Source organism: Pleurodeles waltl, chromosome 3_1, assembly GCF_031143425.1.
Source record: "Pleurodeles waltl isolate 20211129_DDA chromosome 3_1, aPleWal1.hap1.20221129, whole genome shotgun sequence".
NCBI lineage: Eukaryota > Metazoa > Chordata > Amphibia > Caudata > Salamandridae > Pleurodeles > Pleurodeles waltl.
This window is the reverse complement of record NC_090440.1, coordinates 676,164,644-676,189,790: the sequence shown is the minus strand read 5'-3', so window position 1 is coordinate 676,189,790 and position 25,147 is coordinate 676,164,644. Positions and strand designations below refer to the sequence as shown.

General features: G+C 46.1%; 1 protein-coding gene across 2 annotated transcripts in view; it reads right to left on the bottom strand.

Moving 5' to 3' along the window:
* Positions 1–25,147, bottom strand: part of DDB1 (damage specific DNA binding protein 1) — a 682,863-nt gene that overhangs the window by 111,379 nt on the left and 546,337 nt on the right. For both annotated transcript variants that reach the window (XM_069223262.1, XM_069223263.1), the window contains exons 23-24: positions 23,802–23,911; positions 383–552 (exon numbers count right to left, since the gene is read on the bottom strand). In XM_069223262.1, coding sequence (XP_069079363.1) covers positions 383–552; positions 23,802–23,911 — 280 coding nt within the window. The remainder of the gene's footprint in view (positions 1–382; positions 553–23,801; positions 23,912–25,147) is intronic.

The window sequence follows — 25,147 nt, the reverse complement described above, 5'->3', positions numbered from 1 at the left end:
GCCAAGGACTCCATTTGCAAAGATAAGAGCAAAAGATGCCCCAAACAAGCACCTTGTTGTTGCATCCGCCCAAAGCCTGAAATTAAAGCTTCTTTTGTGGCACCTAAAATGTTTACTAGGAAGGAAAACGCAACATCACCGTCAAACATTGGAGGCGCTTCTGAGGGACTGCAAAGGATAAGAATTTCAGTCTTATTAACAATGCAGATATTCTTCAGAATAAAACACCCCCAGGGGATCCGAACCCAGACAGATTGTTTATTAAGGCAGAAGGCTATGCTCATTTTAAGAATGAATCTACGGTTGCAGTGTTCATTTCAGCAACTGTTTTCCTATAGGCTGTGTTTTTTGTAGAACTGCTCATTGTGGAAAGGGTGCTTACCTATCATCCCATTGACTGTACCGAAAAGCACGGAACCCTGTGTGGGTGTGGAGGACTCTCCAAGGTTCTGCATAACTAATGAGCCATGGCAGAAAACATTCACAAACTCGCCCAGGTGAAAGAGGCCAACTTCCTGTAAATGCTGCCGTTCCTCGTCAGTGGTGGCCGCGCTGAAAAGAAGAAAGATGTCAGAGGCAAGACAGACATACAGATGAAAGAGTTTTACAGACAGGCCTGGCTCAAACATCAGAAGACTGTGAGAAAAGAGTATACCAATGGGCGCTCTCAGGCGTGAAGCATTCAGACATCCCTCACCCAAAAAAGAACCCCTGCAAATTACCCTGACTCCTGTAACAAGAGGGGAACAAGGGCCTAATATTACCTCTGTGCCCTCGCTGACAAAATCTTCTCTAGAGAAGCCTGTTGAGATATTTTACAACTCCTGTTGGAGGTGGCATTCATCTGCCACCTTCCCCTCAATTTCAACGTAACCCTCCCAGTCCATTCTCCTGCACTCCTCAAACCCTTCAAAACCTATTATATAAACCCACTATGGTTCAGTGAAAACAAAATTGAAAAATACCTGAAATTACCCAGGTATGATGTCCAATGCACACCTTAGATCAGACTTGTACACCACCATGTTTTACTCTTTGTAAACAGCCTTATTTTATTTTTTAAATCATATCAATCCCTAAGGGTGGAACTACGCAGGGTGGGTGGGGCGGGGGCATCAGTTATGGTATGCACTGCATGTTGCAAAGCAGCGGAACAAATTATGATGAACATTGTGTGTTCAATTTTAGTGATTTTGTATTCATTGAACGATACCTTGCATTTAAATGATTTTTTAGGTTGAACGTAAGCATACGACTTCTTGTATACTTCTTCTGTGGGCTTCCAGCTATTTAATTTGTTAGTTTCAGTGTCATTTAAAAATCCTTGCTTGCTAGTGGTCAGTCATGCATTTTTGTCTCTCCTGTGTGGGAGCAAGGACCAACTACTGTATAACTACGCTTTGTCCTGTTTATCTGGTCTGTAGGGAACTTTTTTTTTTCTTTTTAAACTTTGTTTCCTGCTCCTGCCCAGAGAGACTTCCCTTTTAAGTTACAGAGCATTCTTCCCTTGAGCCTAGAGGTAAGCAAGGCTATAAATCAGGCTGTTATCTTGGTCACGTCTGGTCTTTGGGGGCTCTCTGCACCCTCTCTCAGCTGCCTGGCTCCTGCCCTTCCTTGGCTTGGATTTTCTTTACCAAGCGTGCCTGCCTGTATGCTGAGAGCAAGGGCAGAGGATCGCTTGTAAATGCTTATAGCCTAGGCACCCAGCTCTACCAGGGCTCCGCATTTCTTAGAGACAGTGCCCACTTCTGCTCCATACTGGAATCCCACTCACAGCTCCATCAGTGCACCTTAGTTCACACACTCCAAGCCCTCAGCAGACCCAGTAACCCCACACACGCTGCCAGAGCACCTCAGTTCTTGCAGTCAGTACACTCTGTTGCTCCAGCACTGAGACCTTGGGCGCAGCTCCATCAGTGCACTGCAGTTCACACACTCCAAGCCCTCAGCCGTGCCAATAAGCCCACACATGCTGTCTGCCAGAGCGCCTCAGTTCCTGTAGTCAGTACACTATGCTGCTCCAGTACTGGGACCTCGGGTGCAGCTCCATCAGTGCACCTCAGATCACACACTCCAAGCTCTCAGTCATGCCAGAAAACCACACACGCTGTCTCTGCCAGAGAACCTCAGTCCTTACAGTCAGTACACTCAACTGTTCCAGTACTAGGACTTCGGGCGCAGCTCCAAAAGTGCACCTCAGTTCTACCTCCACAAGGTCACTTCCTTTCCTATACTGGGTCCCGGCTCACATACAATTCCATTACAGCAGCTCAGTTCTAATATTTAGTACCACTGCCAAGCCAATACTGGACACAAAAGAGCAAAACACAGCTCAGCCAGTGCACCTCCAGTCAAACATCCAATGGCACTGTTGATGGGAACCACCACAGCTCCGCCAGTGATCAGTGCAAATGTTTAACATGTCATGTTGACCATCCATAATAATATTCTGGAAGTTTGGAAAAAGTTACCGACCCTTGCCTTTTCTGGTGTAGACTCTATACAGTGGCAGGTTCCTCACCTTTTGAATATTACCTAGGCATCAGACTGGACCAGGAAACTTTTCAGCAGTACCTCTGTGTGCCAGTAGGTGGTGCTGTGCGGCTCTGTACTGACTTTGTTCCACTACGGAAATGACATGTGGGGTGTATCGAAGCGCCACTCCCATGCGCGGACGTTAAATTTTTTCTAGGCTGGACCACCGGGCATGGAGTCCCAGCAGCGAATTGGTTATGTGCAGATTCCTAGACTAGAGATCTTAACAATGGACAGATGCCAATCACAGAATAGGGAAGATAGGAGGCTAGGCTAAGAATCTGCAACTAGAAATCGTCTCTACCAGGAAGAACATTTTCTGAAGGTAAGTAACTTGTTCTTCTGATAGATACCTTTTAAATAGATACTAAAGTGTTACCTATTTAGAGGTTGGCCTGTGAACGGACTCAAATCAAAGTCCTGAAGTCCTGAGCGGGAAAAATGCCCCACTTGGCTAACCTGGCTGCATAGACAATAGTGTTTGTGAACGTATGGAGGGACACCCATGTAGCAGCCTAGCAAATATCCAGGAACAGACTCCGTGAGCTAACCCAATGGTAATAGCTTTATCCTTCGTAGAGTGAGCACACAGTCCTTTAGGAGGCTGCTATTTAGCCATTGTGTAGCAGATCTTAATGAAAACCACAATCCAGCAGGAGATGGGTCTATTCTGCACAGCCTTGCCTTTTTCACTCCACAGAACCTCATAAAAAGCTGATCGCCCACATGTTGTTCTATGGTAGATCACTATAAGTTCCACTCAAGGCAGGACATGTCTCAGAGCGAGCGACGCCGTGGAAGCTCCAATGTGCTGAAGTGCTAACATTGTATGCTCTCTGTAGAGGCTAACAGATGAGCCATTCGCAAAAGAGACACTGCACCACACCTCTGTGTGCAACTGGCACTCATGATCCACTAGGAGCCAACGGCTGAGCTAGTCAGTCCTGGCACGCAAGGATCCTGCCAAGTGGGTTACTGATAGGGAAATCCTTTGGTGGTCCAGCCATTTCGAAAGGTACAGGGCCTCCTGGCAAAGGATCCGTCACCCCCCTAGTTCGCTTTACTTGCTGCAGTACCACATGTCGGTGGTGTTGTTTGCGAGCACCTTAACGAGCCTCCCCTTGATGGATGGGACGAAGATGCTCAAAGCAGATGGCCATGTTTCAGAAGGCTGATTTGGAGCTGGGACTCCACCCGACACCAGAGGCCCGTGATGTACACCTTTTCCATATGGCCAACCCAGCCCAGAAGCAACTCATCAGTCACCACTGTAAGCTCTAGGTGTGGAAGGAAGAAGCGTCCATCTCTGAACCAATTGTAGTCCAGTAACCACCACTGCAGATCTTTTGCAGACTCCTCTGAAATCTGAGCATAGTCAGCGAGGTCCCCTTGACGTTGGGAACACAGACTGCAGACCCCACTAGAGCTGGTGTGCTAGAAGAGCAGGAGGCCAGCAATCCCAGCAGCTTCAATGTTGCCCTCACTGCGATTCAGGACAGAAGTTGAAAGATTGGGATTATAGCCCTAATGTCCTGACTGTCTTTCCTGGGGGAAAGGAACGAAACAGAAGTGTACAGAATGGGTCAGATAACAGGGAGACTCTGAGAAGGAGACAGAAGTGACTTCCGCATGTGAATAGTGAACCATAAAGATGGCAGGTGGTTTGTCTTAGTCTAGGTATGTCTTGCGACTGTCTGTGGTGAGCATGCATTCAACAGCCAGTCGTGGTAGTAGGGGAAACTGTGATCCCTGACTTCTAAGAAGTGCTGCCACCATCGCCATCAAATTCGTGAACAACTGAAGGGCATTGGAGACCAAAGGGAGCACAGCGAACTGAAAATGCTCCTGTCATACCACAAACCGCAGGCAGCACCGATGGGCCTGTGGACAGGTATATGTTGTTAGGTGCCCTGCAGGTTCAACGTCAGAATCCAGTCTCCAAGATCAAGGACAGACAAAACGTGGGCCCATGTGAGCACTCAGAATGTTTCCTTCAGAAGGAAGGCGTTGAGAGAGCAAAATCAGTCCTTCTGCACCAGAACATAGCAAAAATAACCATGTCTGTCTTCTGGCATAGCCACTCTCTTAATAACCCCTTATGTTGCAAAACATAAAGATGGTCATCTGTCAGTTGCAGTGTGGACAGTGGAAGGAGCGGCAGTGCAGAAAGGATAGGATGGCCCCTAGTTATTCTGCACAATTTGCAGGACCCACCTGTCTGATGTTATGTCCTAACAACAAAGCAATAATTGTCAGATCTTTCTTTTTAGTGAGTGGCTGTGCGCCACTAAAGGCATACTGAAGAGTCTTGGCAGGTGGGGCTTCAGTGGACTGTATAGCTGCTGACCCTGACTGCAGGGACGGCGGGGCAACATGGCCACGATCGCAAAACTGTTGGGCGCTGTGCTTGGACTGGCTGATGACATGGGGCCATCTGTGCCAAGCATGCCATGACCCTGCTCTCATTGAACCACTCTAGAGTGGAATCTGCCTTCTCCCCCAAACAGATGAGTCCAGTCGAACAGCAAGTCCTTGAGGGATGCCTGGACAATGTCTGAAAAGTCAGTGGACCGCAGTCAATCGTGGCGGGAAATGGTGACACTAGTGTCAATGGCCCGTCGATGGAATGTGTGGTGTTCAAAGCCACAATGAATAGTGACCTTGGCTGCATCGCGACCGCCCTAGGCAAGGACCAGTCGAGGATAGTTGGGGACACTCTGGAGCCACCAAGTCTAAAGGGAGTGAGAATAGCGCCCCAGCAGGTAACTTGCATTCACTGACCTGAGCGCCAAGTTGGGGGATGAGAAAATCCTCTTCCTGAACCTCTCCCCCTGTTTTGACTCCCTATCAGGGGGAAGTTGTTGGGAAACGTGTTGGGATTTGTCTTGCTTGCAGACCCCTGCACCACCAAACTTTCAGATGAGGGGTGCTGAGATAGAAATGCAGGGTCACGCGGGGCAAGGCAGAGGCATTATATAATTTGACAGCTGACCAGGGTGCCAGAGCAAGTTTTGATTCTTGTCCCCAACAAACTATCTGCAAACGACCTCATTTAATGGTAGGAGGGGCTCAGTATATGTCTGCCCCAGTTGAAGGACCGCCATAAGTACATTGGACAGTGGGGAGATGGAGGTCAAGGGCTTATGTCACCCTATGCATAATCATGGCATAGGAAGCACTCTTCTCAGTGGCAGGGCAAGCGGTTGAGTGGAGGCCGGGCAAAGGGCAGATAAAGGCAACTAGCCTCCTGCAGGTCATCATATCAATTCCCTTTCTGATAAGGTTGCCAAATCTCAAACTCATCGTAACCGCTAGTCAAATCTATGCCGAACATTTAATAGAGGGAGTGCTGTTGTTGATGTGGTGGCAGATCAAATGGGGAAAATGGAGATTCGGCATCAGAGAGAACAATTGGGGCTGTCTCTACAGGCATCTATGGAGTTGACATCAGCGTCAAAGCACCAGGAACTAGTGCAGCCCGTGGTGCTGGAAATCGAGTCCAGAGTGGAGCCAGAAGCGGTCCCGTTATGAGTTCAGATGATCCGGCTAGCACCTAGGGCAAACCTGCTAGTGGTAACCCAGGTGGAGAACCTTGGGGACTGCAGGCACACTAGAAAAGTCAGCAAGCATCCAAAAGATTGGGAGCATGGCTGCACAATACTCTTTAATCTGCTTAGGAGTGGCAGAGTGCCCCAGAAACTCAGGCTGTGCTGGATCAAGCTGTGAGACAGAGTTCTATGCTGCTTCCCTGGCAGCTTCTCAGGGATGTGCAGAGATCTGCTTACATTTCTTGTGTTTCTTTTTTGACTCACCAACAGATTTGGATCTAGAGAAAAAGAGTGACCCTTGGAACGACCCAGATGATGCCTTGATCTCAAACAGGATAAAATTTTCGACTTGGACAGGTCTTGTCCCAGATTCTTCCGGAGCTTGGTGATGCAGAATTTCACCTTGGAATCCTGTATAGCCTTCGGGTTCATTGACCCACAATCACTGTACGCTTTAGAGTCATGGCTGGACCGCAGGCACCACAGGCAGGTTTAGTGAGTAACTATCAGACATTTGTTTACAACAGTCCTTACAGGGCTTAAAACCTGTTGTTTTGGGAGATGACATGTCCCTTGCACACTGTAGAAGACATTTTTGAAGCAAGATTAGGGTCTGAAAGAGGCGATAGGTAGCTCCATATCAGAGTCTGGTGATGCGGAAAGAAAGGAACTGACATCAGCACGCAGGAGTGGTGCCTACATAGGCTCCACAGGTCATTTCCAGAGCAAAACAGCTTCAGCGCGGAGCTGCACAATGTCACATAGCAGTACGCGGAGGAGAGGTGCTTTATAAGCAGAAACAACTATCTAGTTTGTCAAATGAATACAAATAAATAACCCCAAATGAGTCACCTCAAATAAAGCATCAAAGTTGCTTGCCATGTGAATTTTCAAAAAACGTGGCCTGAATACACCAACACCCAGTCCTAGATGTTGACATACATTAGATACACAGTTTGACCCAGTGGCTGCCTGGGACGTAACTGTTACGTCCTGTACCACACCCTCAGGGAAGCGTTAGCGCTCCCTCCAAGGGCCTCCCTCCCACTGGGCAGGGCTGGGAGGGGAATCGCCGGTTGTGTGTGTGTGTGTGTGTGTGTGTGGGGGTGGGGTGGGGTGGGGGGGTGTTTGGGGATAAGAGAGAGAGAGATGTGTGTGTGTGTGTGTTTCCCCAAAGGGGACAATATATTTTATGCCATTTGACATATCGGCCTATGCTTGTTTTTAGGCCCATCTGTCCCCAAGGGAGGGAGGGGGTGGGGTCTGGCAGAAGCCACCACGACGCTAGGAATTTTTTTGTTTCCTTTGTCTTTTTTGTGTTGGGGGGTGGCCCCTTTGGCAAGGGTCGCTCCCCAATTGGGGGCAATATTATTTACACCATTTCAGGGGGGGGGAAGATTGGCCTATTATTTTTTGGCCCATCTGCCCGTGAGGGGGCAGAAGCCACTAAGGCACCAGGGATTTTTTAAAGTTTTTTTTTTTGTGTGGGTGGCGGCCCCTTGGGCAAGGGATTCAGCACAGTCCGGGGGGCAGCCTTCGTATAGGGAAACCTACCAAACCCAGACACCCAGAGGAGTCCAGGGAGGTGTGGCTTGTGTGGCTCCCCCAACATTTTCTTACCCGGACTCCTCTGCAAACCTCAAAATTTGCTTAAAAAAGCATATTTTCCTCACTTTTCTGTGCAGAGGTGCTTCTAGCGGTGGTAGCCTTGGATGCTACACATTAAAGTCAATGGGAGCAGTGCCTGTAAGAAAAATGCTGCAACGGGGGACTGGGTGTCCAGCTGAACCCAAAGGGTGGGGCTTTGTTCTTGAGGGTCTAGAACCTCATAGGAGCCCTCTGGTTGCATGTCTTAATAAACCCAATAGTGGCAACAGTATGAATTTATTAAGACAAGATGTTTTATACCAAATTAACTAGTTACTTATCTTTGGTAACGCGTTATTTAGTAGAGACAGGTTCTAGCCGTAGATTCCTTACTTTAGAATCCTCCCCAGGGAAAACTTTTTTCCCATAGCACGTCTGTGTTGGAAGAGGGCGTTGTGCTACTCCGTATCAACACTGTCCACTGGATGTGACATCAGCGGAGTTCATACAGCCCCTCGCTGATGTCAGTTTCTTACGTGACTATTTTCTGCACTCAAATCGTGGAGCCATATATAGAAACTGTCTACTGAAACAGTGCACTAGCACAAAAGACACCCCTGTGTCAAATAATCACCAAATTCTATTCTTAATTCGTGGTGTTGATTTTCCTAATAAAATCTTCTGAGACCAAAGAGGACTCAGTTTGCAGTGTGGGGACGATGGGAGGTTCATTAAGGAATCTGCGGCTAGATTCTGTCTCTACCAGATAATGAGTTACCCAAGTTAAGTAAGTTGCTTATCTGATAGAGACAATTAGCCGCAGAGTCCTTACTTTAGAATCAGATACCAAAGTCATAGTAACCCGGAAGAGGGACTGCGAAGTGAGACCTTCAATAAAGTCTAAGTATCACAAAACAATCTAGAACAAGAGAGAAAGATCCGACAATCATAACTGAGGTAATAATATGCTCTACAACATCAAAACCTGTGGAAAGAGCCAAAAGTAAATAAAACCATAAGGCATGAAAAACATGGGAATAAGCTCATCCATGTTCGTATGTTGAATGTGTGTCAAAAGCGACCCAACAGTACAAGAGAGAGACTGTGCTATTATAAGAATACCCATGAACAATCATATACTTTTTACTAAAAGAACTGTGTAAAGACCACAGTAAGAAAGTCACAGAAACGTTGAGAGCATTGAGATAGCATCACCCAGGATCGAAACCATACAAAAATCTGTCACTAGAACAAAACCTGTCTAAAACAATTCAAAAAGACAGGATATTCATAATAACGTAGATCAGTCCCAACATATCCCACAACGTAAAACTTGTTGAAGAAACAATTGATACAAAGGCATATAACATTGAATAACATGGAATAAAAAATAAAAATCCATGTTAATATGACCTATCGGTGTTAGAGGCAAAGTAACAAAATGAATATTTAAGCTACTTGCTACCTTAATGGGATATACAAACCCATTCCGATCAATACTGTGAAAAGGACCGCAGCAATGACATCATAAGGGCAAAAAATATGGGTAAGAAACACTACCAATGACCGTAAGACAGTATCGTCAAATGAGCTAGTGAAGATAAATCTATTTGTTCTTATATGTCGGCCGAAACTGCATGCTTCATCCTCTTGGAACACAGGGGCCCTCCACTTAGTGACTCGTAATACGGCGGTCGCTGGTCTGGTGGCGGGTTCCCGCACGGTGATCTTAGCCAAAAAACACCAAACTCGTAATGAGGTCGAGAGTATCATAACATGCCATTGAGCAATACCTCCTACCATGTAAAGGTATATCATAACGAGACACATTAAATATTTATCTCTTGTAAAGAAAGAATACAAATGCCATTGTTAAAAAGATGTTGAAGACAACAATTATAACCATTTGACATATAAATATACTTTTCCCCAGGAAAAGTGGCAGAGATGATAAAAGTATCTTCAATATAATCTCAATATATATACACCTAATAACATAGGGGTATTACAAATGTATGCCTATGTAGTACCAAAAATAAATATATATATATATATATATATATATATATATATATATATATATATATATATATATATAGCTGAATAAAACAGCAAGTCTGAAAAAGGGACCATGGCAGTGAGGCAGAAACCAAGGTGATTATGTGACTCTTCTGATGAGCAAGACTCATCTACAGATTAACTAGAAAGGGTGCCAATGACAAAACAAAACAGAACATTCACAAGATTCTGAAATAAAAAGAATCTGTCCAATTTTCTACACTCTGTTGAACCAAACCTACAACAACTAGAGTCAGGTAATCATTAAAGCAGTTGTACACAGATGAGGTAATAACATCTAACCTCCTCAAGCGCAACAGACAAATAACTTTTTAGAGAAGAAGTAGTACCCTTAAGAGGGTAAAACTCTTGCCAGAAGTCTTGAATGCAAATGCAAAAGCACAGAACTCCTCCTAAAGAGTACATAATATAAATTTTTCTTCACAAGAGACTGAACAGAATCTATCGAGAGCTACGTCTCAATGAAGACCCATGATCAACTGGCATAAGTCAGGAAAAAAAAGAATAATGTTCAAAGAACATGTCAACACCATACAAATGTCTACACTAAAGTGTATGAAATACAAACTGTGATGCCGGTCTAATATAAAACGTTTAATACCCAAACAAGGAAAGTCTTAAAGTCCCCAAGATGACATTTTCTGTCTTCTAAAGCATCCAATCGACCAAAAGTAGAAAAACTACTACTACCTTATCATGGGTAAAAGTAGAACGTGCGCCACAATTAGTGTAGATCAACACCTACCATATTTGACCGTACAAGAAGTACTTAGTAAACAGGCACCCTTAGTGCTGTAGAATCCCTAACAAAAAATCTCTTTGAACAGAGATTAAATAATATACTAACACTCCCAAGGAGCTGTTTAGATTACACGTTCCCTATTAGGGATACTAGTATAAATCCATAATCTCACAAGTTAGAAAACTCAGTACCCTCAAATGAAGGTCTAATACACCCAAATTAAGAAGCCCTGACTGTGCACATATATTGAAACCATTAAAAACCCGTCACTAGAACAAAACCGGTCTCGAACAATTCAAAAAGACTGGAAATTCATGATAATGTAGGTGAACCCTAACATATCTCACAGCCTAAAACTTGTGGAAGGAACCACTGATAAAAAGTCATAAAACATTCAAAAATATGGAATAAAGAAAATCCATGTTTATATGACCAGTAGGTGTAAGAAAAGTAACAAAACTAATATGTACGCTACTTGCTCCCTTAATGGGATACAAACCTATCCACATCAATACTGTGAAAAGGACCACAGCAATGACATCATAAAGGCAAAGGAAACATGGGTAAGAAACAATACCCATGACCATAGGACAGTATCGTCAAATGAGATAATGAAGATAAAGCAATTTGCTCTTATATGTAGGCGAAAACTGCATGTTCCGTTCTGTTGGAATACAGAGTATCATACCATGCCATTACACAATACCTTTTATCATGTAAAGGTATATCCTAACAAGACCTACATTATAATGGACACATAAAATGTTTATCTCTTGCAGAGAAAACATACAATTGCCCTTGGTACAAAATAGTAGAAGACAACAATAGTAACCATTTGGCATATAAATATACTTTTCCCCAAGAAAAGTAGCAGAGATGATGGAAACCTCGCCAAGATATTCTCAATATATACACCTCCTGACATAGGATTATTACAAACAAACACCTTTGTAGTACCACCTTTATTTAGTTAAATATATATATTTTTTTAAATTAATAAAAGAGCAAGTCTGAAAAAGGGACCTTGGGAGCGTGGCAGAAACCAAGGTTAGTATGTGACTTATGATGAGTAGGACTCATCTACAATCAAATACTCCACTTATAGTATGGTATATACCATGGAGGTAACAACTCTAAAGCGCAAGTTTTCTTCAGAGAAACATAATGTCATCTCTGTATTAGGTGTATTAAAAGGTGACAACCCTCTAAGAGGCTGTTACTGACAAACTTGAAGTAGAAAGCCATCACTTTACACTAAGTAATAAAGATAATGAAAGTAGCCTTGAAACATCAGGCATGAAAGGCCCCATAAGGTTTCAGGGCACTATACACCACAATAGCAATTTAAGGAAAAAATAACACCTTGTGAAAGCAGGAACACCCAACCGGGTGCCACCATTAGATTGAACAGATATATAACTGAAAAAAGCCTCGCGACTCTGTCGGAGCATGGCTCTTCCATGAAATAAGTGAAGACAAATAACACCTTGCAAGTCAGTATCAACTAGGCCAAAATATAGAGGAGCCAAGCTAATTCGCTGTTCCAATCCTACTGTCAGGAAAACACCTTAAAGCTGAGTCTGCCTGTGCACCAAATAAATGGGCATCATCATAGGCATCATCAAATAGCATTGCCAATCAATTTGGCTTTGACTGGCTCTGAATACCAGGAGGTACGTAACCAGGCACAGCGACACTAAGCAACTGAAGAAGCCATATCTCAACTCACAGAGTCATAAGTATCCATACCACAACAAATGATTAGTTTAGCTGCTTGCTGGCCATCTCGAATGATAGGGGCAAGAGTGCTCCTAATATCTTCCGGAACCGTAGGTAAGATGTTAGCCAGTGAGCCCCATAAAGAATGAGAGAAACGTCTAAGAACACAAGTTGTATTTACAGAGCATAGAGCAGAATCTGTAGAGGAAAAAAATATGCCTGCCACAGACGTCTAGACATCTGGAAACTATCAGATGGGACATGTGGGAGAGACTCAATAGGGGAGGCTAAAGCAGCCTGTCACACCAAACTGATGAATAGGATGTCTCATGATACAAGCCAGGTCACCAGGAGCAGGTCAGTTACTGTGGGATATAGCCTGATCAACAAGGGCCCCAATTTCAGGCTTAGCAGAACCCCCTAACAAAACATGCAGGGCTTCGCTGTAAGGAAGCACTGGCTCACCTCCTATTTGGCCTTGATGGAGGACCTCAAGTAGGGGATCTGAAGTTAATTTCACTGAAGGAAGCGTCAGATTCTACATTACAGCAACCCTTCTCAGCATGCCTGCAAAACAGGAGCTCGCCAACGTAGCCAAGCTGGGGTGGGGAGGGGCTTTCCTCTTGACACAGAAGAAGAATGGTGTCCACGAGAACGACTATTGGAACAGGCCCGCGAACAGACGTCATTACGAGAAGGAGAACTTGGTCAACGGGAAGATGAGGGCGGCCCTGACATATGCGCCACCAGAAATTTCATAGGATGCTCCCATAGGGTTTTCGGCTGAAGTTGACAACAGGAGTCACACTCTTCTGTGTCATGGCGCTCACCCAAACACCACATACAGAGTGGGAGAACTTACAGACATTTGTCGTCCACAGGACCAACAGGGTTTGAACCCCAAAGACATGGACAGGGAAAAGCATACTGTTCCAACAACGAAAACGTCAACATAGGCTGAAAATGGCCTGACTAACCGTTACCGGATCGCCATTGTAAGCATGGAAAAGAAGGACCCGACGTCGGCGAGGGCGCCATTATGGAATCCGCTGATGTCACTTCCGGTTGACGATGTTGATACGAAGTCGCACAAAGCCCTCTTCTGACGTGTAGACGTGCTATGGGGAAAATGTTTCGGGATCCAGGCTTGTGCCTGAGGAGAATTCTAAAGTACGGAATCTGTGGCTAGATGTCTCTATTAGATACCATTATTTTCTGTACAACCATCATGTAGCTAGGGTACTCGTGATGACCAGTGCCCAAGACATGTCTTTACTATGTCTTCCCGGTCACTTGCAATATCTAGTAACAGAACAAAATATCACAGAGGTATATCTGCTCATGCAGATATGTACTCAAAATATAATGCACCCTGCCTTAGGGCTTAAAGACCTGCTGTAGGGGTGACCAACATATATTGTATGCAGTGACTTCTGCATTGCACAATGTTTGTGCCATGTCATGTTTTCACCCATGGTTTGCACCATGACATGCAGTCTGAAATGGTAGACTGTGTGCAATTTGTATGGTGGTCGCTTAGGGTGGCACAATACATGATGCAGCCCTTAATGACCCTCTTCAGTACCCATGCCCTAGGTACCATTTACTAGGGACTTACAGGACTGCTAAAGTTGAGTTAATTGGATTACAATGAGATTAGTTTAACCCTACTGGGCACCTGGTTAGCAGGAACCCAGTGCACATTGCATTTAAAAAACATCAGTACCAGTGGCAAAAAGTGGGGCGACTGTAGGAAATTGGTTCCTTGTTTGCAGTACCCTTCCCTTCGCCCTCCCCCTAAACACACACATACTTTTTGCCTGATATCAGATGCTAGCTTGACAGAGTGTGCTGGGATCCTGCTAACCAGGCCCAAGCATCTGTGTTCTTTCTCTCAACTGTACCATTATTTCCACAATTGGCACACCCCTGGCACACAGCTAAGTCCCTTGTAAAAGGGTACCAGTGGTACCATGGGCTCTGTGTCCAGGGAGGATCCCTAAGGGCTGCAGCTTGTATTGTGCTTCAATAAAGGACCTCTCACCAAACACATGCACACCGTCATTGCAGGTTGTATGAGTTGGTGGGGAGAAAAAGATAAAGTCAACATGGCATCCCTCCCATGGCCACAAACCACTGCCTTTAGCATATGTAAGGCACCCCACTGGGCAGGCCTTACAGCCCTAAGTCAGGATGTGCTATACCACAGATGAGGGCATAGCTGTATGAGCAATATGCCCCTACAGTACCTAGGTCCATTCTTAGACATTGTACGTGCAGTGTGGCATATTAAGTACATGGGCCGGGAGTTTGTCATTACAAACTCCACAACTCCATGATGGATTCACTTAAGACTGGGAAGTTTCGTATCAAACTTCTCAGCACAAAAAACCCACACTGATGCCACTCCTAAGGTGTCCAGAGATCAAGTGAGCCCCTCCTTGCAGAATACTCCATCTTGTTTTGGAGGAGAACGACCAATGGGATCTGCAGCCCTCTGGCCTTGGGGAATCCGACTGACTGTCCAGTAGGCGGCACTCCTTCCTGTCCAGAACTTTGGTTTTCCAGAACTGAGCCCCTGGACCCATCCTGCAGCATCTCTGTGACACTCGGGGTTCCCTTGTTGAAAAACATTGGGTTGCGCCGGGCACCTGCTGCCCCTGTGCTGCTGAGGGTATGTGCTTGGTGCTGACCTGTGCCCCCCCCCACCCCCCAAGTGCTGACCTAAGCCCCCCCCCAGGCCTGTGTTGTGAAACCGCGGGTACTTACCTGCAATCTGTTTTCTACCAAGCCCCCCAAGTCTGCATAGGATTGCATTGAAAACCCAATGCCAACTCTGACCTCTGCCGGCACAGTATTGCTGGTGGTGCACCTTTGGGGTCAACCTAAACTTTGACCTGTGGACATCCTAACCCCCGAATACTGGGATACCAAGTCCTGTACTTACTGTTAAATGTGTTAACACTTCCCCCTTCCTCCCGTACTCTGACTCCTATGAAAAATTGAAGTCAACTTTTAAAATTGAAAAGTTACTTCTAAACTGCTTTATATGCAAACCCCAAACAAAGTACATTTGATACATATGCTTGATACTTACAACTGTACTTACCTGCAACAAAGATCTTTTGTTTCTAGTACTAAAATAACGAAAGAAAATTGATATATAAAAACAACGGGCCTGGAGTTAGTCATTGAGTAGAGGTCCAACTCGTGGCAGTCTAAAAGTTGTTGACCGAGTCTGCCTGATCTTTTTGGAGTCCTGGCAATGTTGACTTTGTGAGAAATAGTCTAGTTCAACAGATCTTGAGCCTCTTCTGAAAGTCTGGGACCTTGTTCCCCCTTGCCTGGCTATGTAATATATATATATTGTATGGTCTATCCTAACAAGGACTGCTTAATCTGTTAGTCTTGGTAGGAATGCTTGTAGGACCAGTCTCTTGGTCCAGATCTCTATTATATTGATATGAAGCACCTTTTCTTTGTCTGAGCAGACACCTCTGGTTGATAGCTCTTAAAGTGAGACTTATAGGTCTGCAGGAAACCTCCACCATAACAGTGCTTGTTCAGTCGTCTTGTGACCAGACTGTGTCATCTCCCCAGCTGTCAAATAGTTTCCACTGGACATCCAGTTGGTTCTTGTTGGATGGGTCTCGTTCAAAGCTTACAAATGGAAATGAGGCCTATGCAGGGTCACATTAGGCCCAGAAGAGATTTGTACTTTTACTGCCTCACTGTTACCAATTGTCTAGTAGATACGTTTTTTTTTTGGCATGGCAGGATGCTTTATCACTCTTCTCGGCGATGGGAATGCCTATCCCAATTGTGAATGAAGTATCGCTCCCAAGAATTGAATCTTCATCTGCAGCTGAAAGAGGCTGATGCAGGTGGCTGTAGAAGCCTATGCTTCTTCCTTCCATGGAATCTTGACGAGCCAGTCCTCCAAGTACAGGTATATTTAGTGACCCTGTTGTGTGATGAAGGCAGCAACTGGTGCTAGGCACTAACTGAAAATCCAAGGTGCTTATTTGAGGCCAAATGGGAGTACCTTGAATTGGTGGTGCTACCTCACCACAGAAAAGTGGAGGTACTTCTTTTGCTTTAAGTGGATCAGAATATAAAAAAATCAGCCTTGACATCAAGTCATCTCCTCCTTGGTTCACCAAGAGAACTTCCTGAAGTGTAACCATCCAAAAAGACTGCTTCATTAAAAACTTCTTCAGTTGTCTGAGGTCCAGAATCAATCTCCAATGTCTTGTTTTCTTTCTATCAAAAAGAAAATGGAATAAAATCACTGGGCTATCTTTGGCATCAGCTTCGAATCCGGAATTTTTCTGCTGAGCAGTACCCTGCGTGCACAGTTGTTTAGATCCACGTGCGTCGTCCGGCTCCGCATGACATCGTCCGCGTCGTTGGAGCAGTCTGTGATGTCACGGTCTTCTATTTATGCACCACCTGGCACGCGTACGTCAGTTCTTTTCCACAACTTCCCACGCCAGAAGAGCAGAGTATTGGACAATTCAACAATTATTTACTTTTCTTTCTTGATTGCTTGAGTACAAAAACATGCCCTTGGGAAAGGGAAAAAAAAAAAATCATAAAACACAATGTATATAGCCGCAAAGCGGGAAGGCTTGGGCAGGTTTAAGGCTTGGGCAGGTTTAAGGAATCTGCAGCTAGAGTCTCTACCAGATAATTTGATACCGAAGGCAAGTAACTTGTTCATCTGATAAAGTCTTCTAGCTGCGGATTCCTTACCTTAAAATAGATACCCAAGCTATAACTCCTGGTGGTGGGTTGCAAGGATATACTTTACACCAGGTGTAGGACAGAGTGGGCAAAATGCCCCCCTCTCCTCACCTGGCTATCCAGGCAGCAGTGTCTTGAAAACGTGTGCAAGGAAGCCCACGTTGCCGCTTGGCAGATATCAAGTAGCGGCACGCCACAGGGAAACGCAGTGGTAGCAGCTTTCCCTCTGGTAGAGTGAGCCCTCAAGCCCTCTAGATGCTCTTCTTAGCCAAAGCGTAGCAAATCTTTATACAGAGAATGGCCCAGCGCGAAATGGATAGTTTCTGGACTGCCCGACCCTTCTTTGCACCAATGTACCCCACAAAGAGTTGGTTGTCCACCGGCAACACTTTTGTGCGTCATGGTAGAACGATAACGCTCCTTTTGGGTCCAGTCGATGGAGACACTCCTCTTCCTTAGAGGAATGCGGTGGTGCAAAGAAGGTGGGCAGGGTGATATTTTGACCCAGATGGAAAGGGGTCTCCACCTTGGGGAGGAAAGAGGCACGAGCTCTGAGGACTACTTTATCAGGATATATCGTGAGATATGGCGGTTTCAATGATAAAGCCTGCATCTCACTCCTGGCAGATGTGATCGCCACTAAGAAGGCTGTTCCTATAGTGAGCAGCCGGAGAGGACAGTTATGTAAAGGCTCAAAAGGAGCACACATTAGAAAAGTGAGTACTAGATTAAGGTCCCAATTCGGCATAACAAAAGGCGTAGGTGGAAACACTTGTACAAGCCATTTTAAGAATCTCAGTACAATGGGAGACTTAAACAAAGATGGTTGATCGGGCAAGCGAAGAAAAACCGTTAGTGCCGAAAGATAGCCCTTAAGAGTCCCTAAGGAAGAACCCTGTTGGGCGAGTGAGAGAATGAACAAAGGAAATTAGACAGAGAAGAAGAAAGAGGTTCAATAGACCTCTCTGTACAATATGAAACAAAGCGTTTCCACCGACAGGCGTAAATCGACTTAGTAGAGGGACGCCTGGCTGCCCGAATGACATCACAGACTTCAGGAGGGAGGTCATAAACCATCAACTGTTGCCGCTCAACCTCCACACATGAAGCCGCAAGGTTGACAGGTTCGGATGGAGAACCTTCCCCTGCTGCTGCGACAGAAGATCCTCCTAAAGAGGCAACCTGATTGGAGGACTGATGCTCATTTAGAGAAGCTCTGGATACCAGACTCTTTGTGCCCAATCCAAAGCCACCAGGATTACTTGGGCCTGGTCATTCTTGATTTTCTTGAGAACTCTGGGCAGAAGCGGTATGGGCAGAAAGGAGGCCTGAACTCCACTGGTGACGAAAAGCGTCGCCTAGCGATAGCCGCCTTGGAAACTCCAACGTGCAATACGGCTGACATTGCGCCATCTCTGCAGAGGCAAACAGATCTAAAAAAGGCTCTCCCCACTGCTGAAAGAGTCCTTGCGTCACCTCAGGATGGAGATACCATTTGTGATCTGCTAAGCATCGTCGGCTGAGTTAGTCCGCCCTGGCGTTTAAAGAACCTGCCAGGTGTTGAACCACCAGGGTTATGCCCTGCTGTTCCAGCCATGTCCAGAGACGCAGAGCCTCTTGACAAAGGGTCCACGACCCCACACCGTCCTGCTTGTTGCAGGTACACATCGCTGTAGTGTCTGTGAACACCTTCCCTTTCACAACAGGAAGAAATGCTTTTAACGTTAGTCGGATCACCCAAAGCTCCAACAAGTTGATATGGAGCCCAAATTCCACCGGAGACCCGATACCTCTAATATCCACCTCCCCCACACAGCCGCCCCATCCCAGAAGTGATGCGTCCGTCACTACTGTTAGATCTGGTTGGGGAAGGGAGAGGAGTCTGCCTTTGACCCAATCGCAGTCCACTAACCACCAATACAGATCCTTTGCAGTTCCCTCGAGATCTGAACCATGTCAGTAAAAATTCCCTGCTGCTGTGCCCACTGGAACTTCAGGTCCCACTGCAGAGCCCTAATGTGCCATCTGGCATGTTTGATTAACAGGATGCAGGAAGCCATGAGTCCCAACAGCCTTAGAGTCTGTCTCACTGAAATACAGGACAAAAACTGAAACATTGGCATCATAAAATGAATATCCCGAACTCACTGCTCGGGAGGATATGCTTGATATCGCACTGTGTCCAGAACAGTTCTGATGAAAGTGAGCTTCTGAGAGGGAGTCGGGTGTGACTTCGGCACATTTATAGTGAACCCTAGCGAACGCAGGAGGTTCGCCTTCGACTAGAGGTGGGTGACGAGAGCCTGGGGTGTCGGAGCCTTCAACAGCCAATCGTCTAGATAGGGGAAGAATGAAATCCCTGACCTGCGCATATGAGCTGCCACTACCGCCATCACCTTCGTGAACACCCGAGGGGTGCTGGTGAGACCAAAAGGGAGCACAGTAAACTGAAAATGCTTGTGGCCCACCTTGAACCACAGGTAATGCTTGTAGGCAGGCAGGATGGGGATGTGAAGTCCAATGCTACCATCCAGTCTCCTTGGTCTAGGGCAGACGAGACTTGAGCAAGAGTGAGCATCTTGAATTCCACCTTCTTGAAAAAGAGATTGACGTCCCTTAAATCCAAGATAGAGCAAAGGCCCTTGTTTTTTTGGGGGATCAGAAAGTAGCAGGAATAACAATGCATACTTCTGACATCGGGACACTTTCTATAGCTCCCTTGGCCAAAAGAGCCGGAACTTCCTCACGCAGCAAAACCAAATAATCCTCCATCAGCCGTTTTTTTATCAGATGGATAGGGAGAGGGAAAGACTGGAAGGATAGCCCTTTCCTATGATCTGCAAGACCCATTTGTCCAAAGTGATGGATTGCCAGTGAGGGAGATGAATTTGAATCCTCTCTACAACTGGACGGACATGGTCTTGCAGAACCACACAAGGAGGGCTTGGGTGCAGTGGAGGAGGGCTGTGTGGCAGCCGACCTCTGGCCAGACCCTCTGGGTCCAACGGTACCACAACCAAATCCTTGCACGGGATGCTGTGAGGCCGGAGAACTGTGGCTGAGTAGCTGCTGTGGTACCGCGCCCCTCCTAAAGCCTCGAAAGGGGCGGAAGACAGACTGCTGGGAAGCTGGCGTCGAGAGGCCCAAGGATCTGGACGTAGCTCAAGAACCCTTGAACCTCTCAAGCGCGGAGTCTGCCTTCTCACCAAAAAGGAGAGAACCATCAAAAGGCATGTCTATCAAACTCGCCTAAACATCCCCTGAAAAGCCAGTAGAACGTAGCCAGGCGTGGCGACGTAGGGCCACTGTAGACGCAATCGCTCTAGCTAGTGAGTCAGTCGTTTCCAATCCATACCTGACTGTAAACTTGGCTGCATCTCTCCCATCCTTGACAGACTGGGTGAGTGTCCTGTATGCCCTTCGGGACCTGGGGCAGCACCTGTGCGACCGTATCCCATAAAGTAAGAGAAAAACAGCCCAATAGGCAAGAGGTGTTTATTGATCTCAATGCCAGGCTGGAGGAAGAAAGAAAACTTGTTTCCAAGTGGGTCCAGCCTCTTGGATTCCCTATCCGGATGAGCAGAAAGGAAGGGACCACAGGAAGTGGAGGCTTGGACCACCAAGCTCTCCAGGATGGGGTGTTGCGTGAGGAAACTAGGGTCATTTGGAGCAGGTCTATGGCGGTGGCCGACTGTCCTATTCACAGGAGCCCCTGTGCTGGGTTTGGACCATGTTTCCAGAACGACGTCCGTAAGGGCTTCATTGAAGAGCAATATCGGCTTCGATGTAGTCACCCCTGGCTGAAGCACCTCTGTCAGGAGAGTCGTCCTGAATGGCACCATGGGCAAGTCTAGGTCCGAGACCTCAGTTGCCCTATGCACCACAATAGCATAAGAAGCCCCCTCCTCCGTAGCCACATTAGGAGGAGAGAGCATGCCAGTATATGGAGAAGTATCCAGTCCACTGGCTTCTCCTAGATCCTCATACCAGTCCTGTTCTTGCTCTAGTTCACAGTCTAAAGTGTCCTCTGACTCCTCTCCTGTGCCTGGCTATCCAAAATAAGGCTCAGGCAATGATCTGGCCTAATCGGCACCATCAAAGTCAATCGACGTTGCTCCAGATCAGCCGGGATGAGGATGGGGCTAGCGCCAGTGGTGGAGGAAGCGTTGATGTCGGTCCTGGTGCTGGAGGAGGTCAATTGTATAGGACCGGCGCCGGTCTGGATCCGCTATCGGATCCTGCAGTCCTCAATGGCACCGAAGCCACCGACGTGGAATCCGATGGTGCCCCTGCTGACCCAGGGGTGCAGCCCACTCAAAAACAAGGCGCATAGCCTCGTAAAATTATTTTATTTGAGCGGTGGTTGCTCCGGTCCCCGGAAAAGGGGGAAGATACGGAGTCAGCCCTGGTGACGGCTCCGCGGAACCGCGCTCGGGACGTTGACGCTCCTCGTCGGCCGATGGGCATGACGAGGTTGAAGTCCAACTGGACTTCTTCTTGGTGTGCCTTTTACCTGAGTGCCCCGATGACTTTGAAAGCGAGGAAGAGGACTTGGGGCTCCGGGAGCGGTGCCGCGACCTCCTCCTATTGCGGGACCATGACCTCCTCAGAGTCGCGCCGACCGAAGAAAGGTGTCGGGCCGCAAGAAGTTTGACGGATCTCTCCCTCAAGGCCTTCGGAGCCATGGCCAGACAGTTGGAACACGATGTCAAATCGTGGTCCTTTTCGAGACACCAGAGATGCACTCTGTGCGGATCCGTGACTGACATGGTGCGATGACATGCACCACATGGCCTGAATCGCGTCTTTCTCGAAGACATCTCAAGCAATCAAGGAAAAAATGCCTCGACGAACGTCAAAGAAAAAGGGTAGCTCTTCCCAGATCTGCGCTTAACCGGTGCGGAAGGAAAAAAAAAAACTGATGTACATGTGCCGGGGTGGTGCCTATATAGAAGGCTGTGATGTCAGAGACAGCTCCAACGATGCCACACGGAGCCGGATGACGAACGCGGATCCAGACAACACCACCTGACGGCACACGCAGGGTACTGCTCAGCCAAAAAATTCCGGATTCGAAGCTGATGTCAGGGAATTCTAAGGTAAGGAATCTGCAGCTAGAAGTCTCTATCAGATTTTCCTGTTACATTGCAGCTCCCTCAAGGGGAGATTATATTCCTTTTAGGGTGGGCAGACAGGTGGTCTTTATACATATTCCAACATACGTCTTGTGTGTACCAATTGCAGTACTCATTGATCCGATGTCATGGATTCCCACATGAGGACAAAAAGGTAAATCTCTTCCCCCACCCCCCCTTTCACCTTCTGGGACCGAGATGAAAGGGACGGGTACCTGAAGAAAGAGCACAAATGGAAGGAAGTCCTCCTCTGTCCCAGTGACCTTCCATATCCCGGTCTTTGGTAGCAAGTACATCCTTGATTTTTATCAGTTTGCTGCTGGGGGTTGCACTGTTGTCCTTCACCTCCATATTGACTGAATCTTGACATATGGGCTTGGGAACTTCAAAAGCTACAAAAGTGGCTGAGCCGGGCATCAGTATTGCAGTAGTCCTAGTGACTTTGTTGTATCCGTCTTGATACTTTGGAGAGTCTTGTCCACGTTACCCAAATCGGGTAAAGCCATCAAATGTTACATCAAGATCCTTGATTGTATCCCTGCACGGAAGGCTGTGGATTTGAGCCAACCCAGCCTTCTCTGAGCATCTGCCTCTAAAAGCAGACGGAAGCCAGCGTTCGAAACATTCATTGCTGCATCAATGATGGATGCCGATGATATTTCTCCTTTTTTGAGAGTTGCCTAAGCAGCCTCTTTTTTTGTCCTCTGCGATGAGGTCGAGCAGCAGTGACATGGCATGCAATATTTGGTGATCATATTGTCCTAAAATCTATTCGCTATAGCAGCATTAATAGATGCTGTTGGAACTAATTCTGGGGCCAAAATTATCTATTCAACTGCTGTCTCTGGGTGGGATAATGAACAATGGGGAAAACATTATTATTATTTTTTTTAAAGAAAATAAACCACTTACCTTGCGCCACCCGTCTCATCTCCTGCTGCCTCAATCCTCTTCTGGCGTCCAGGCATTTGATGGGACACCAGCACAGGCTTCCCAGCAATTCTGGTGCTGCTTACATGCTAAACATAGCATGTAAGCAGCGTTAGAATTGGTCTGAGCAGCAGTCTCTGCCACTTAGACACAAGCCTGGGGTATGTGCTGTTTCTCCACCCTGGCTGTGCACACAGCCAGGGTGGAGAAACGTAAGTGTGCATGTGTGTTTGGCCAGCCTGAAACAGCCAGCCAAACACACTTGTGCACTTAGGGCACTCTCCCACCTCCCCGTGTCCCAGCCCCACCCCTCCCTGCTGGCTGAGCACCTCTCACTTAGTCATCCCCAGATTAGCAGACTTCTGCCTTAGAAGAAGGATATTCTTTATTACTTTCCCTTAGATATAATGCCAACCTCCTCTACCTCGCCTTCAGAGTTTTCAAAAGGAATGTGATAGATATATATCCCAAAGCATTGTGTTTGGGATAAAGGTAGCAAATACATGAATTATCAGTATACTATTTTTTCTGTCCACAGGCAGAACAGGACTTGAATAAATCACAGACTCTCCTTGAGATAAATTTGCACCCACACTTTGTCTTGAACCCCCCTCTCCTCTGAGACATTTATTAACGAACACTCTCAATGGTTCAATCATACCAATTGCCTATAAACTCCCAAAACTTCCCGTTGAAAACTGCATCTACTGCACCCCAAGACACAGCAAGTCCCTGATTATTCAACATCATATTTCCTTTTCTACTGTCTTCCGGACTCACCTGTCTTTCTGGCAAACAAAGAGGTTAAAGGCATTTTCAGCTCCCAGAAAATTGTCATCATCAAGAATCTCAACTGCACTCATCCAATTTGGGTTAAAGTCACGAGCAATCTAATTAAAAAGCAAGAAACCAGGTATTGAGAAGATGAAACCTTGACTATGTTATACTAGAGTACAACAAACAGTGTAACAATGGCATCCAAATGCTGGATCGTCAGTATAGAAAGAGGATCATGGAACACTTTTAAAATAAAATTATCTTCCTGGTTACTTTCCATTTCAGTGTGAATGAAGTCAACTGCCCTAAAGTCACTCACCCAGGACCGTTGTGCCATCTTAATTTCCCCTTGAGAAGGCAGAGAATGCCATTTGTGCTAACATTAAGTAAGAATGAAACTTGCCGACCTACATAACCTAGTGCTGGAAAGCTGGGTATGCATTTCAAAGGCATGAAACTGCTTCTGTTCCAGGTGTTATACATTTCAAAGGCATGAAACTGCTTCTGTTCCAGGTTTTATACAATTATTTATCTGTAGATTTTGTAGTGTGCTTTAAGTCATCTTTCAGTTAAATCAGAATACAAGATGTGAAAACAGCAAAATTTAGTCTTTGGAAAAAGTGGTTATGGTGATGCAGGCTAGGGCCCCAATATGATGTCCTGTAGTCTCAGTCCCTGATCCTTTTGCATTTCAATCAAAAAGACAGTTTAGATGTAAATTATCATTTTGATTAGTTATTTCAGAAGATTATACATCAATGTAACTTCAAATGGTCCAGAGCATCATTGCACTCTCAAATGAACAGAGCTGACTGCGAGGTCAAAAACATACTTAAACCATAGTTGCTCTGGGTTGCCATATCTAAACATGACATATATAAACAATGAACACCTGTGGTTTGCCAATTAAAGATATAAAAAAAACAAGAGTTTTTACAGAAAGAGCACAGAATGTGTGTATAAAGTTCCATGATAAAACCACTCAAAAGTCAGCTAGGAAACTTATTTGTATTTAACATGCTACTACGGCAGACTTGTATTGACCAGTATGAGCCTAGAGCTGATCGAACTTTGTAACAGTGGGAGTAATTAGTCACTTACCTGACTACCTGGAACACAACAACCTGCTCGACATCTCCCAATCAGGTTTCTAAGCCAACCACAACACGGAGACAGCACTGATGGCAGCCACAGATGGGTGTCCAAACACTCCTCAATCGTGGTGAAACTGCCGCTCTGAACCTCCTCAACCTCTCTGCAGCATTCAACATTATCACCCACCACACCCTCAATAACTGACTCTACAACATCAGGATACAAGAGAATGCCCTCAAATGGATAGCCTCCTT